The 16,264-nt window shown below is 43.0% G+C and overlaps 1 protein-coding gene across 1 annotated transcript in view; it reads right to left on the bottom strand.

Moving 5' to 3' along the window:
• Positions 1-13,550, bottom strand: part of bnipl (BCL2 interacting protein like) — a 22,239-nt gene extending 8,689 nt beyond the window's left edge. Inside the window, exons 1-5 of the mRNA XM_075466422.1 lie at positions 13,393-13,550; positions 11,245-11,325; positions 9,377-9,444; positions 6,607-6,861; positions 6,332-6,538 (exon numbers count right to left, since the gene is read on the bottom strand). Of these exons, the coding sequence (XP_075322537.1) occupies positions 6,332-6,538; positions 6,607-6,861; positions 9,377-9,444; positions 11,245-11,325; positions 13,393-13,436 (655 nt within the window). The 5' untranslated portion in view covers positions 13,437-13,550. The remainder of the gene's footprint in view (positions 1-6,331; positions 6,539-6,606; positions 6,862-9,376; positions 9,445-11,244; positions 11,326-13,392) is intronic.
• Positions 13,551-16,264: the final 2,714 nt, after the last annotated feature.

Raw genomic sequence — 16,264 nt, 5'->3', positions numbered from 1 at the left:
TGTGTGTTTCAGGTGTGTTACAGATGTGTTTTCAGGTGTGTTTCAGAAGTGTTTCAGGTGTGTTACAGATGTGTTTCAGGTGTGTTTCAGGTGTGTTACAGATGTGTTTCAGGTGTGTTTCAGGTGTGTTACAGATGTGTTTCAGGGTTGGTTTCAGATGTGTTCAGATGGTTTCAGGTGTTTTCAGTTGTGTTACAGATGTGTTTCAGGTGTGTTTCAGGTGTGGTTTCAGGTGTGTTACAGATGTGTTACAGATGTGTGGTTTCAGGTGTGTTTTCAGGTGTGTTACAGATGTGTTCAGGTGTGTTTCAGGGTGTTACAGATGTGTTCAGATGTTACAGGTGTGTTTCAGTGTGTTACAGGATGTGTTTCAGGTGTGTTTCAGGTGTGTTACAGGTGTGTACAGGTGTTTCAGGTGTGTTTCAGGTGTGTTTCAGGTGTGTTACAGATGTGTTTCAGGTGTGTTTCAGGTGTGTTACATGTGTGTTACAGGTGTCAGTTTCAGGTGTGTTTCAGATGTGTTACAGGTGTGTTTCAGGTGTGTTACAGATGTGTTTCAGGTGTGTTTCAGGTGTGTTACAGGTGTGTTTCAGGTGTGTTACAGGTGTGTTTCAGGTGTGTTTCAGATGTGTTTCAGGTGTGTTTCAGATGTGTTACAGGTGTGTTTCAGGTGTGTTACAGATGTGTTTCAGGTGTGTTTCAGGTGTGTTACAGATGTGTTTCAGGTGTGTTCAGGTGTGTTTCAGAAGTGTTTCAGGTGTGTTACAGATGTGTTTCAGGTGTGTTTCAGGTGTGTTTCAGGTGTGTTTCAGGTGTGTTACAGATGTGTTTCAGATGTGTTACAGGTGTGTTTCAGATGTGTTTCAGGTGTGTTTCAGGTGTGTTACAGATGTGTTTCAGGTGTGTTTCAGGTGTGTTACAGATGTGTTTCAGATGTGTTTCAGGTGTGTTACAGATGTGTTTCAGGTGTGTTACAGATGTGTTTCAGGTGTGTTTCAGGTGTGTTACAGATGTGTTTCAGATGTGTTTCAGGTGTGTTACAGATGTGTTTCAGGTGTGTTTCAGGTGTGTTACAGATGTGTTTTCAGGTGTGTTTCAGGTGTGTTACAGATGTGTTTCAGATGTGTTTCAGGTGTGTTACAGGTGTGTTTTCAGGTGTCGTTACAGATGTGTTTCAGGTGTGTTTCAGGTGTGTTACAGATGTGTTTCAGGTGTGTTTCAGGTGTGTTTCAGATGTGTTTCAGGTGTGTTTCAGATGTGTTACAGGTGTGTTTCAGGTGTGTTACAGATGTGTTTCAGGTGTGTTTCAGGTGTGTTTCAGGTGTGTTACAGATGTGTTTCAGGTGTCGTTTCAGGTGTGTTTCAGGGTGTGTTACAGGTGTGTTACAGGTGTGTTTCAGAGTGTTTCAGGTGTGTTTCAGAAGTGTTTCAGGTGTGTTACAGATGTGTTTCAGGTGTGTTTTCAGGTGTGTTACAGATGTGTTTCAGGTGTGTTTCATGGTGTGTTACAGATGTGTTACAGGTGTGTTTCAGGTGTGTTTCAGGTGTGTTACAGATGTGTTTCAGATGTGTTTCAGGTGTGTTACAGATGTGTTTCAGGTGTGTTTCAGGTGTGTTACAGATGTGTTTCAGGTGTGTTTCAGGTGTGTTACAGATGTGTTTCAGGTGTGTTTCAGGTGTGTTACAGATGTGTTTCAGATGTGTTTCAGGTGTGTTACAGGTGTGTTTCAGGTGTGTTACAGATGTGTTTCAGGTGTGTTTCAGGTGTGTTACAGATGAGTTTCAGTGTGTTTCAGGTGTGTTTCAGATGTGTTACAGGTGTGTTTCAGGTGTGTTACAGATGTGTTTCAGATGTGTTTACAGGTGTGTTACAGGTGTGTTACAGGTGTGTTACAGGTGTGTTACAGGTGTGTTACAGGTGTGTTACAGATGTGTTTCAGGTGTGTTACAGGTGTGTTACAGGTTGTGTTTCAGGTGTGTTACAGGTGTGTTTCAGGTGTGTTTCAGGTGTGTTTCAGGTGTGTTACAGATGTGTTTCAGGTGTGTTACAGGTGTGTTTCAGATGTGTTTCAGATGTGTTTCAGGTGTGTTTCAGGTGTGTTACAGGTGTGTTACAGGTGTGTTTCAGGTGTGTTTCAGATGTGTTTCAGGTGTGTTTCAGGTGTGTTACAGGTGTGTTACAGATGTGTTTCAGGTGTGTTTCAGGTGTGTTACAGGTGTGTTTCAGATGTGTTTCAGGTGTGTTTCAGGTGTGTTTCAGGTGTGTTACAGGTGTGTTTCAGGTGTGTTTCAGGTGTGTTACAGATGTGTTTCAAGTATGTTTCAGGTGTGTTACAGATGTGTTTCAGGTGTGTTTCAGGTGTGTTAAAGGTGTGTTTCAGATGTGTTTCAGATGTGTTTCAGGTGTGTTACAGGTGTGTTACAGGTGTGTTTCAGGTGTGTTACAGGTGTGTTTCAGGTGTGTAACAGATGTGTTTCAGGTGTGTCTCAGGTGTGTTTCAGGTGTGTTTCAGATGTGTTTCAGGTGTGTTACAGGTGTGTTTCAGGTGTGTTTCAGGTGTGTTTCAGATGTGTTTCAGGTGTGTTACAGGTGTGTTTCAGGTCTGTTACAGGTGTGTTTCAGGTGTGTTACAGGTGTGTTTCAGGTGTGTTACAGGTGTGTTACAGGTGTGTTTCAGGTGTGTTTCAGGTGTGTTTCAGATGTGTTACAGGTGTGTTTCAGGTGTGTTACAGGTGTGTTACAGGTGTGTTTCAGGTGTGTTACAGGTGTGTTTCAGGTGTGTTACAGGTGTGTTTCAGGTGTGTTACAGGTGTGTTTCAGGTGTGTTACAGGTGTGTTTCAGGTGTGTTACAGATGTGTTTCAGGTGTGTTTCAGGTGTGTTTCAGGTGTGTTACAGGTGTGTTACAGATGTGTTTCAGGTGTGTTACAGGTGTGTTTTTAAGGTGTGTTACAGATGTGTTTCAGGTGTGTTTCAGGTGTGTTACAGATGTGTTTCAGGTGTGTTTCAGGTGTGTTTCAGATGTGTTTCAGGTGTGTTTCAGATGTGTTACAGGTGTGTTTCAGGTGTGTTACAGATGTGTTTCAGGTGTGTTTCAGGTGTGTTACAGATGTGTTTCAGGTGTGTTTCAGGTGTGTTTCAGAAGTGTTTCAGGTGTGTTACAGATGTGTTTCAGGTGTGTTTCAGGTGTGTTTCAGGTGTGTTTCAGGTGTGTTACAGATGTGTTTCAGATGTGTTACAGGTGTGTTTCAGGTGTGTTTCAGGTGTGTTACAGATGTGTTTCAGGTGTGTTTCAGGTGTGTTACAGATGTGTTTCAGATGTGTTTCAGGTGTGTTACAGATGTGTTTCAGGTGTGTTACAGATGTGTTTCAGGTGTGTTTCAGGTGTGTTACAGATGTGTTTCAGGTGTGTTTCAGGTGTGTTTCAGGTGTGTTACAGGTGTGTTTCAGGTGTGTTACAGATGTGTTTCAGGTGTGTTTCAGGTGTGTTACAGATGTGTTTCAGGTGTGTTTCAGGTGTGTTTCAGATGTGTTTCAGGTGTGTTTCAGATGTGTTACAGGTGTGTTTCAGGTGTGTTACAGATGTGTTTCAGGTGTGTTTCAGGTGTGTTACAGATGTGTTTCAGGTGTGTTTCAGGTGTGTTTCAGGTGTGTTACAGGTGTGTTACAGGTGTGTTTCAGAAGTGTTTCAGGTGTGTTTCAGAAGTGTTTCAGGTGTGTTACAGATGTGTTTCAGGTGTGTTTCAGAAGTGTTCAGGTGTGTTTCAGAAGTGTTTCAGGTGTGTTACAGATGTGTTTCAGGTGTGTTTCAGGTGTGTTACAGATGTGTTTCAGGTGTGTTACAGGTGTGTTACAGATGTGTTTCAGGTGTGTTACAGGTGTGTTTCAGGTGTGTTACAGATGTGTTTCAGGTGTGTTTCAGAAGTGTTTCAGGTGTGTTACAGATGTGTTTCAGGTGTGTTTCAGGTGTGTTACAGATGTGTTTCAGGTGTGTTTCAGGTGTGTTACAGATGTGTTTCAGGTGTGTTACAGGTGTGTTTCAGATGTGTTTCAGGTGTGTTTCAGGTGTGTTTCAGGTGTGTTACAGATGTGTTTCAGATGTGTTTCAGGTGTGTTACAGATGTGTTTCAGGTGTGTTTCAGGTGTGTCACAGATGTGTTTCAGGTGTGTTTCAGGTGTGTTACAGATGTGTTTCAGGTGTGTTTCAGGTGTGTTACAGATGTGTTTCAGATGTGTTTCAGGTGTGTTACAGGTGTGTTTCAGGTGTGTTACAGATGTGTTTCAGGTGTGTTTCAGGTGTGTTACAGATGAGTTTCAGGTGTGTTTCAGGTGTGTTTCAGATGTGTTACAGGTGTGTTACACGTGTGTTTCAGAAGTGTTTCAGGTGTGTTTCAGAAGTGTTTCAGGTGTGTTACAGATGTGTTTCAGGTGTGTTTCAGGTGTGTTACAGATGTGTTTCAGGTGTGTTACAGGTGTGTTACAGATGTGTTTCAGGTGTGTTACAGGTGTGTTTCAGGTGTGTTACAGATGTGTTTCAGGTGTGTTTCAGAAGTGTTTCAGGTGTGTTACAGATGTGTTTCAGGTGTGTTACAGGTGTGTTTCAGATGTGTTTCAGAAGTGTTTCAGGTGTGTTTCAGAAGTGTTTCAGGTGTGTTACAGATGTGTTTCAGGTGTGTTACAGGTGTGTTTCAGATGTGTTTCAGGTGTGTTACAGGTGTGTTTCAGGTGTGTTACAGATGTGTTTCAGGTGTGTTACAGGTGTGTTTCAGATGTGTTTCAGATGTGTTACAGGTGTGTTTCAGGTGTGTTACAGATGTGTTTCAGGTGTGTTACAGGTGTGTTTCAGATGTGTTTCAGATGTGTTTCAGGTGTGTTTCAGGTGTGTTTCAGGTGTGTTTCAGATGTGTTTCAGGTGTGTTTCAGGTGTGTTACAGGTATGTCTGAGGTGTGTTTCAGGTGTGTCTCAGGTGTGTTACAGATGTGTTAGATGTGTTACAGATGTGTTAGATGTGTTACAGATGTGTTACAGATGTGTTACAGATGTGTTACAGATGTGTTTCAGGTGTGTTTCAGGTGTGTTACAGATGTGTTACAGATGTGTTTCAGGTGTGTTTCAGGTGTGTTTCAGGTGTGTTACAGATGTGTTTCAGGTGTGTTTCAGGTGTGTTTCAGGTGTGTTTCAGATGATCTCGTCACCCCTGACCTCCATGTGATAGAACCTGCAGGTATGGCTCCAGCACGCTCATGTTGACGTGGTTCTCATGTCCAGAGATGGAGAACCTTCTCCAGCGGCGCCCCTTGTTAGATGTGTTACAGATGTGTTAGATGTGTTACAGATGTGTTACAGATGTGTTACAGATGTGTTTCAGGTGTGTTTCAGGTGTGTTACAGATGTGTTACAGATGTGTTTCAGGTGTGTTTCAGGTGTGTTTCAGGTGTGTTTCAGGTGTGTTACAGGTGTGTTACAGATGTGTTACAGATGTGTTTCAGGTGTGTTTCAGGTGTGTTACAGATGTGTTACAGATGTGTTTCAGGTGTGTTTCAGGTGTGTTTCAGGTGTGTTTCAGGTGTGTTACAGATGTGTTACAGATGTGTTTCAGGTGTGTTTCAGGTGTGTTTCAGGTGTGTTACAGGTGTGTTTCAGGTGTGTTACAGATGTGTTTCAGGTGTGTTTCAGAAGTGTTTCAGGTGTGTTACAGATGTGTTTCAGGTGTGTTACAGGTGTGTTTCAGATGTGTTTCAGAAGTGTTTCAGGTGTTTTTCAGAAGTGTTTCAGGTGTGTTACAGATGTGTTTCAGGTGTGTTACAGGTGTGTTTCAGATGTGTTTCAGGTGTGTTACAGGTGTGTTTCAGGTGTGTTACAGATGTGTTTCAGGTGTGTTACAGGTGTGTTTCAGATGTGTTTCAGATGTGTTACAGGTGTGTTTCAGGTGTGTTACAGATGTGTTTCAGGTGTGTTACAGGTGTGTTTCAGATGTGTTTCAGATGTGTTTCAGGTGTGTTTCAGGTGTGTTTCAGGTGTGTTTCAGATGTGTTTCAGGTGTGTTTCAGGTGTGTTACAGGTATGTCTGAGGTGTGTTTCAGGTGTGTCTCAGGTGTGTTACAGATGTGTTAGATGTGTTACAGATGTGTTAGATGTGTTACAGATGTGTTACAGATGTGTTTCAGATGTGTTACAGATGTGTTTCAGATGTGTTTCAGGTGTGTTACAGATGTGTTACAGATGTGTTTCAGGTGTGTTTCAGGTGTGTTTCAGGTGTGTTACAGATGTGTTTCAGGTGTGTTTCAGGTGTGTTTCAGGTGTGTTTCAGATGATCTCGTCACCCCTGACCTCCATGTGATAGAACCTGCAGGTATGGCTCCAGCACGCTCATGTTGACGTGGTTCTCATGTCCAGAGATGGAGAACCTTCTCCAGCGGCGCCCCTTGCTGTCCACCCGATCGAGCTCCATCAGACCCTCAGAATGCTCCACCGGGCTTCTGGCCACGCCCACAGCCCCGCCAGCAGCCCCGCCCTTCCCCATCCGAGGGAGGTCATCTGTGAGAGAGAGGTCAGAGGTCAGTGGAAACTGGACTGTAGGTATCTGCGCCGTCCCTTTTTCTCACCGTCCCACTCCAGGTCGTGCGTGCTGTCCGGCAGCGTTCCCGTCTCGCTGTCCGACGGCGTCTCCAGAGCTTCCAGGTAGATGTCGAGTGAAGGCGTCTCGTCAGTAGTCCCTGACCGCGCGGCGGCGGAGAAGCTGTCGCTGTTCGGGTCGGGAGAGTCGCGGTTGCTCAGCGTGAGGCTGAGAGTCGGGGCCACCAGACGCTTCTTAGCCCCTCCCCCAACTGTACCTGATAGGGCGAGGCTGGTGGGCGGAGCTGAGGGAATCAGCAGGAGAATCAGAACCAGTTAACAAAAAGGGACCCATGACTAGGGATGGGAATTGATAAGATTTTTACGATTCCAATTCCATTTTATATTCTGCTTAACGATTCGGTTCTTTGTCGGTTCCCTTATCGATTCTCATTTGGAGAAAAAGGACAACAAACCGGTCGATTAGCATCAACTTTGTTTAGTTTAGAAGTTACACGAGTCGTGACCTTACAAACCCAACAACGGTGAGGTCCACATTGGTCTATCCTGGCCTGGGTAATTTAACTCTTCCTGCTCTGGTGAAAGGAGAAGCTGGAGGTAGAGGTGAACTGGGGGTAGTACCACCAGCCTCTGGCTCTGAGCCAGTCAGGCTCTGTCTCTCATGATTTCATCTAAATGTAATGCCTGAGAAGGCATTCATTTAACCTTAACCGTTACTAACAGCAGCTTTTACAATCAGGCAAATGCTGCTAACATGATAGGCAGTGTTTGTTAGTTAGTTAGTTACCTGCAGTGTTAGCCGAGGACATGCTAACGTTGCTAACGTTGCTGGGTTCAGATTCACCAACGTTAATCATTCATAGTTATTGCATGTTGGTAGTATTTCCTCCCTTTGGTGAAATATTCACTTTGCAAGTTGCCCTGTTGTCGTCTTTTTTAGGGATGTGTAACCAAACTTTCGAGCGTTTGTACCGCTTGGGCGCCATGTTTACTGTTGGCTGCTGGCTGCGCTGGACTCGCCACGCAACGCTGCGTGGTGACGTCATCCGCGCCCACTGGAATCGATAAGGGAATCGTTTGCAAAATGGCCAAACGATTCCAAGGAATTGAAACACTGGGAACCGGTTCTCGATTCCCATCCCTACCCACCACCATGTTTAGCTGTAGAAAAAACACCTTAAACTATCTTTTTCCTTTTCCTAAAGGGACCCCATCATTAGAAAAAGTCACACTTTATTTTTGTTTATGTTTCCATGTGGGCTGCACACCACTAGGGGACAAAGATTGTCTTATGGGACATTTTTGACCCGTGAATTATAAAAACATTTAAGATGAGACACTACAGGTGAATGGGGTAATATTTTAAAATGCTAAATATCACCATGAAACTTCCTCAGTTGATTACTTATACAAGTATGAAAAAAAACGTACTACAAGTTTTAGAAATTTGTATGTTTAATTATGCAAGTTAGGCATTATCTCATTAAATATGCGCACATTTGCATATATTTCCAGAAGATAGATCTGAACATATGATAAAGCCAGGTGCAAAATTCTTTTTTAATTTTGTTTACACACAAAATGAAAAGAAAATTACAGAGGAATATCAGGAGATCTGCTTTCATTTCCTAGGAAATCAAAATATACTGTCCATAGCCTAAAAAACATAGATTTTCGCCATATTTTTTTATTAAACCCAGCAGAGCTCTTAGATCCAAGGACTCAGGTCAGCTGGTCCAGCCCAGAGTCCAGACTAAACATGGAGAAGCAGCATTTAGCTGTTATGCTGCAAACAAGTGGAACAAACTGCCAGTGGAGATTAAACTTTCACCAAATGGAGACATTTTTAAATCCAGGTTAAAGACATTTCTGTTCTCATGTGTCTATGCATGAAATATCTTTTAACTTATCTAGACTGTTGCCTGTTTTTAAATTCATTTAAATGATTTTATTTGTTTCTCTTTATATTATTTTATGTATTTTTAATGCTTCTTGCACTCCCTGCTGCCATGCTTTTATTTGATGTAAAGCACTTTGAACTGTTTGTACATGAAATGTGCTATATAAATAAATTTGATTTGATTTGATTTGATTATAACGTCACATAAATCAGGCCAGGAATGATTTATCAACAAATCCTTCTGTAAATATCTTCAGAATACTGCTAAGTGTATAACTGCAAAGTTTGGTGTTAGTAGGGGCTCCGTAGGCTGAGATATTGATACTGGAAAAATACAAAAAACTGATTTTGAGAAAAAGGCATTTAAAGATTTAAATAGGGGGAATTCATTTTGGTAAATTTGGCCGAAACGTACTGCTGCGATTAAACAAAATGTGATGAAATAAACATTTTAATTTATGTTTTGAAATAACACATGTTGAAGGAGTAGACTGGCCCAAAATCTAAAAACTGACCACTGCATGAAATCCCTGTTTTTGCCCGCCGTGTCTCGGCTTAAACACCAGAAAAAAGTTCACTGTTTTTTCCCTTTCAGTATAATTAATTCAGAAGTAATTACTTCACATTTATATAATAGCAATAATAAACCTTTATTATGTAAAGAAAACTGAGAAAACAAGGAAACTGTTGGTCCAACTGACAGTTGGTTTGTGGTTAAAAAAAAAAAAAAAGTGTAATCCTGAAAACTGGTGATTGTCTTTTTGTATTGTGTAACAAAAAAATACATGATAAAAATGTATTGAATTGAGTTGAATAGATCAATAACAGGTGGTTTCATCATGCTAAATAGATTTTGGATTTAAAACCAAGTAAAGCTGTAAGAATAAAGGAGTTTTCACCTGGTTGTTTGGCGCCCCCTGCTGGACTCTCCGGCTCTTCTGGACCTCCACAGTCCTCTGGGAGCGGTCTGAACCACCGACACAGAACAATCAATGACACTTCATTTATACGTTTATACACCTTTTACCCAACTTTATAGAACAATAAAAACAAAATACATTAAACAGCCACAACAGAGTCTCTCTCTCACACAGATCACTACCGAGCCCACCGTGTAAAACATTAAAAACTGAACTGAGAGGAAACACCAGAAACCGGGTAAAAACCGTAAAAAGGTAAATACATAAAGCACAATGTATAAAAACATCTGTTAGCATCTATTAGCACCAGTTTGTGTCAGTTTATCCCTGTTAGTGTCTGTTAGCATGAGTTAGCATATGTTCGTCACTAATAGCTTCTGTTAGCATCTATTAGCACCAGTTTGTGTCAGTTTATCCCTGTTAGTGTCTGTTAGCATGTGTTAGCATATGTTAGCATTAGCTAGTGTCAGTTTATCCCTGTTCGTGTCTGTTAGCATCTGTTAGCATCTATTAGCATTAGTTAGTGTCAGTTTATCCCTGTTAGCATCTGTTAGCATCTATTAGCATTAGTTAGTGTCAGTTTATCCCTGTTCATGTCTGTTAGCATGTGTTAGCATATGTTTGTCACTAATAGCTTCTGTTAGCATCTATTAGCATTAGTTAGTGTCAGTTTATCCCTGTTAGTGTCTGTTAGCATGTGTTAGCATCTATTAGCATTAGTTGGTGTCAGTTTATCCCTGTTCGTGTCTGTTAGCATCTGTTGGCATCTGTTGGCATCTATTAGCATTAGTTAGTGTCAGTTTATCCCTGTTCGTGTCTGTTAGCATCTGTTGGCATCTGTTGGCATCTATTAGCATTAGTTAGTGTCAGTTTATCCCTGTTAGTGTCTGTTAGCATGTGTTAGCATATGTTAGCATTAGCTAGTGTCAGTTTATCCCTGTTCGTGTCTGTTAGCATGTGTTAGCATATGTTTGTCACTAATAGCTTCTGTTAGCATCTATTAGCATTAGTTAGTGTCAGTTTATCCCTGTTAGTGTCTGTTAGCATGTGTTAGCATATGTTAGCATTAGCTAGTGTCAGTTTATCCCTGTTTATGTCTGTTAGCATCTGTTAGCATCTATTAGCATTAGTTGGTGTCAGTTTATCCCTGTTCGTGTCTGTTAGCATCTGTTGGCATCTGTTAGCATCTATTAGCATTAGTTAGTGTCAGTTTATCCCTGTTAGTGTCTGTTAGCATGTGTTAGCATATGTTAGCATTAGCTAGTGTCAGTTTATCCCTGATCGTGTCTGTTAGCATCTATTAGCATCTATTAGCATTAGCTAGTGTCAGTTTATCCCTGATCGTGTCTGTTAGCATCTATTAGCATCTATTAGCATTAGTTAGTGTCAGTTTATCCCTGTTCGTGTCTGTTAGCATGTGTTAGCATATGTTTGTCACTAATAGCTTCTGTTAGCATCTATTAGCATTAGTTAGTGTCAGTTTATCCCTGTTAGTGTCTGTTAGTATGTGTTAGCATATGTTAGCATTAGCTAGTGTCAGTTTATCCCTGTTTGTGTCTGTTAGCATCTATTAGCATTAGTTGGTGTCAGTTTATCCCTGTTCGTGTCTGTTAGCATCTGTTGGCATCTGTTAGCATCTATTAGCATTAGTTAGTGTCAGTTTATCCCTGTTAGTGTCTGTTAGCATGTGTTAGCATATGTTAGCATTAGCTAGTGTCAGTTTATCCCTGATCGTGTCTGTTAGCATCTATTAGCATCTATTAGCATTAGTTAGTGTCAGTTTATCCCTGTTCGTGTCTGTTAGCATGTGTTACAGTCTAGTTTAAAGCTGAAAAGTGAGTACACACCTGGGGAAGCCATCGTCCTGCCACTCCTCCCTCAGCTCCATGTCCTGGATGTTGGGGGGGCCCGAGGCCTCAGCAGCAGCCCTGCGGGGGTCAGGCACACGCTGTGAGAAAGATGCATTCAGGAAAACCGACAACAACTACACTTTGAATCATTTCAGTCATCAGAATACCATAAAATCACATCTTAATAGAAAGTTTTAAAGTCATCAGACAGGATTTCTGTCGCCTGTAGAAGAAGAAATGAGACATTTCATGAAACTGTTTTGGTTTGTAAGTTCCTGAAAACATAACTGATAAAACAAAACAAATCATTTTCACTGATTTGGAATGAATTAAATTGATCGACTCGTCGCTCAGCTTTGATGACAAATCTGCACTTTTTCTGTGACTTTGACCTCAAAACAGCTTAAAGAAACACTTGTGAGGACCAGCGTGTCCCCACAAGTGTGTAAACCCTGTAAACACACACACAGAAACAACTAAATGGTCCCCACAACGACACTAAAACACCGAGTTCCCTCTGGAGCCAGACTGCATTCACCTTTCTCTCGTTTTAAGCTTGTTCCTGGTTCCCCTCTCTGACAGAACGGTGCAGTCAGGTGACGCTCGCCTGTCACCTGTCGTCAGGTAACACTCCTCAGTTCGGCACGTTGTTCACCGCTTCAATCAGATCCGTCTCAGATCAGAACCTGCCGGACCGCTTCAGTCCGACTGCTTCAGTCAGACAGACACACCTGAGCAGGTGAGGGGGGGTGGGGCTTCATTGTTCCTCTGTTTGTTGTGGAACCTCCACACCCGCCCAGGTAACCACACCTGCGTGTGTGTTCAGGCCGCGGGTGAAGCAGATCGGGGGGGGCAGGGACCTCTTACCTGTGCAGTTAGTGAAATCCAGGGTCCTTGACGCAGAGATGGGACCAAGTCACACATGTGCAAGTCCCAAGTCTTAGCTTTCAAGTCCAAATTAATTTTTTCTTGGGCAAGTCAAGTCAAAGTCACCTTATTATTGCAGTTTAACCTGCAGAATCTGATCTTAATAAAGTGAAAACACAAAGATATAAGTAACTGTCAGTAAACATCATTGGCCAATGTGTCCAACCTGTCCACCCCGTATCATATCAAGCTAACGTTAGCTAACTACCGACCAGGCTAACAGGATAATATTAGCTAATTTGAAAAGCACTTACTGGTCAGAACGGATCTTCAAATAAACGAACGAAGTTGGAAGTTAAGCTAGATGCTTAACTCTCAAGTCAAGTGCCGAGTCTTTAACTTCCAAGTCCGAGTCGAGTCTCGAGTCTTTTATTTTTTGTCAAGTCAAGTCACAGGTCATCAAAACAGCGACTCGAGTCGACTCGAGTGCCCATCTCTGCCATGACGATGTTTCATATGAATGTCTGAAAGTCCTTAAAAGAGTTTCCAGGGTTCTCCGGAGGTTTGGAGAGTCTGAGAAAGCTCCAGGAGTTCCTGAAAATGTCCCAGAAGACATGACGACGATCCACGGACTCCTCAGGTGGAAGTTTTATGATATCTGTTGGGTTCCAGCTCCAGGAGGTTCCAAGGATTCTGTAAGGGGTTCCAGGAGAGTCAGAAAGATTCTCCAGACCCTTTTTTTAAGGACCCTAAAGAGACTCCAGGCTTGTTTCAGACTTCAGGTGTTCCTCAGGTGTTCCTCAGGTGTTCCTCAGGCTGGGCGTCCCGGGCGTTTCAGGTGGTTCAAGGTTCTTCACAAGGTTCCAGGACCCTTGAATATGTTCCAGGAGACTCCTGAGAGTAATAACAGTGAATCTGGTTTTCAGGTCTGGAACCAGAACCCGATCATGAGTTTTAGGTAATTACCTCCACTGACAAGGAGCGATCAATAACTGATCAGCTGTAACTGATCATCTGTAACTGATCAGCTGTAACTGATCAGCTGTAACTGATCACCTGTAACTGATCAGCTGTAACTGATCACCTGTAACTGATCACCTGTAACTGATCAGCTGTAACTGATCACCTGTAACTGATCATCACTTATTGATCATCAGTTATTGATGAAAGTGAAGGTAAGCCTGCGATGCGTTCACCAAACACACCAAACCCTGAACTTCGTGTTTGTGCTGGAACAGGAAACTCTGAGTTCTGCTGCGGCCCGGCTCAGTAACTCACCTGTTCTCTGCGGACCCGTCTGTGCGCCCAGCGGGGGAGCTCATGATGTCACGGCGATGTCACGGCGATGTCACGGCGTGCTCTGACCTGCTGCCTGTGTGGGATCCTCTCTCGCTCTGCCTCTGTGGGACTCGCCCGGCCTGTCGGCGTCTGCCCGACAGGTTGGGCTGCATTTCTCCTCAGAGCCGCCGTCTGATTGGACGACGCTCACCTGCTCTGTGCAGGTAGGTGAGGCAGCTTCATTAGCATCCACCAATCAGAGGCAGAGGCTATTTAAAGCAGCAGGAAGTGAGGACACCCTCAGGGTCCTAGTGCCTGCCCTGTTCCCCTCCTCAGGCTTTACCCGTCCCACCTGAGGTGGGGGGTGGACAGGTGAGGTGGGGGTGACAGCCTCCTGATGAAGCCCCCCCCGCCCCATAAATATGAGATAAAATGGCCGTCAGAATGTTTTGTGTTTATTTCTGTTTCATAGAAAACTGAACCGCAGGGAGAAGACAGAGAGAAAAACAGAAATCAATGATCGACACTGAGTCTGTGTTTGAAACCGCCCACTACTCCCACTAACTTTAACTTTTTTAAGTTCCCGGATGCATACTAGATTCTCCTAAATGTTGGGTATGCATCATGAGGTTACTACTCATACTCAAACTACCCAAGATGCAACGTAACGTGACGTCGGCAGTTTCAAGCTAGCTACAACGAGGGTAGGTTCACTTCCTGTTTTCAAAACAAAAGCACCAATTGTATGGTAATGGCTTTCCCTATGATAAAAGGCAACGGGTATTTTATTTTGTGAAAATAACAGGAAGTGCGTTGCTGTCAGGTTTTGGGGTTGGGGTGATGGGGAAGATGAAGCTAGGACACGGATGCGGACTTCAAAAAGAAACATATCCCATCTGTTGGAGACCAAGGAAAGTTTTCCAAAGGGAAAAGCGCGAGAAATTTTCATGCCCGCTGCGCAAAGTTGATTGCGCTGATTTCCATGAAAGCGGGCTCTATCGGGCAAGCTTTTAACCTTTCCTGAGGCTCTTAACGTGTATCAAAATACTTCTGACCGAATTGGCCGTGGTGTCAGTAGCAATACAATTCAACCCAGGGGCTAACCATACCGTTAGCTAGCACAGACATTATACATTTTGAGATTTCAAAAACAGCGCTCTTACCTCTGTCAGCTTCCGTGTTCCACAGGCGTGCGCACAAATTAATCGATCGCCGAGATAGAGCCCGCTTTCATGGAAATCAGCGCAATTGGAAAACTTTGCGCAGCGGGCATGAAAATTTCTCTCGTTTTTCCCTTTGGCCAACTTTCCTTGGTCTCCAAAAGATGGGATATGTTTGTAAAAATGCCGGAATTCTCCTTTAACATGGCATGGATGGATAAATAAATACTTAGCTTTAGTAAGGACAGGCCGTGGCATTGCATAAAGGGCAAGGAACAAACAAAGAACCGACATACAGAGATGGGAGACAGGAGACTAAATAGGGAATAAGTGATTAAGTGAGTGGGTGCAGCTGGTGGGGAATGAACTAATGGCAAGACTAAAACTCAAAACCAAGACATGAACTGAAAATCAAAACGTGACCTAAAACCTAAAAACATAGTCCCATGGCGTGACAGTTGCTCACTGCGGCTAGCTTTAGTAGCGCTGAATTCGTGGGAACTAAATTGTAAACAGCCGGTATTTTGTCAGGTTTTCAACACGTTGGGGATCTAAACGACTACTTTCTCTCCTGAAAATGTTTCAAATGTTGCTAAAGTTTACAGAGTTTAGAGCTTAAGAGAAATCAGCTTCAGGCCGGCTGATTTCGGCTCGGGCAGGAGCGAAATGCATTGTGGGTAAACGCTCTGCATACTGTCTGATCGATGAGTATGTAGTATGCATTATGTAGTATGCGGTATGTAGTATGTGGTATGTGGTATGTGGTATGCATTATGTAGTATGCGGTATGTAGTATGCGGTATGCGGTATGAAGTATGTAGTATGCAGTATGCAGTATGCGGTATGCGGTATGCAGTATGTAGTATGCAGTATGCAGTATGCAGTATGTAGTATGCAGTATGCGGTATGTAGTATGCGGTATGCTGTATGCACTATGCAGTATGCAGTATGCGGTATGCAGTATGTAGTAAGCGGTATGCAGTATGTAGTATGCAGCATGTGGTATGCAGTATGTAGTATGTAGTAAGCGGTATGCAGTATGTAGCATGCGGTATGCTGTATGTAGTATGCGGTATGCAGTATGCGGTATGCAGTATGTAGTAAGCGGTATGCAGTATGTAGTATGCAGCATGTGGTATGCAGTATGCAGTATGTAGTAAGCGGTATGCAGTATGTAGCATGCGGTATGCTGTATGTAGTATGCGGTATGCTGTATGCGGTATGCAGTATGTAGTATGCAGTATGCAGTATGTAGTATGCTGTATGCAGTATGCAGTATGTAGTATGCAGTATGTAGTAAGCGGTATGCGGTATGTAGTATGCGGTATGCAGTATGTAGTATGCGGTATGCAGTATGTAGTATGCGGTATGCAGTATGTAGTATGCGGTATGCTGTATGTAGTATGCGGTATGCAGTATGTAGTATGCGGTATGCAGTATGTAGTATGCGGTATGCTGTATGTAGTATGCGGTATGCAGTATGTAGTATGCGGTATGCTGTATGTAGTATGCGGTATGCAGTATGCGGTATGCAGTATGTAGTAAGCGGTATGCAGTATGCGGTATGCAGCATGTAGTATGCGGTATGTAGTATGCGGTATGCAGTATGTAGTATGCGGTATGCAGTATGTAGTAAGCGGTATGCAGTATGCGGTATGCAGTATGTAGTAAGCGGTATGCAGTATGCGGTATGCAGCATGTAGTATGCGGTA

This window comes from Odontesthes bonariensis, chromosome 5, assembly GCF_027942865.1.
Source record: "Odontesthes bonariensis isolate fOdoBon6 chromosome 5, fOdoBon6.hap1, whole genome shotgun sequence".
In the NCBI taxonomy this organism is placed as follows: domain Eukaryota; kingdom Metazoa; phylum Chordata; class Actinopteri; order Atheriniformes; family Atherinopsidae; genus Odontesthes; species Odontesthes bonariensis.
The sequence above is the reverse complement of the archived record's forward strand: the minus strand, read 5'-3'. Positions and strand labels throughout refer to the sequence as shown.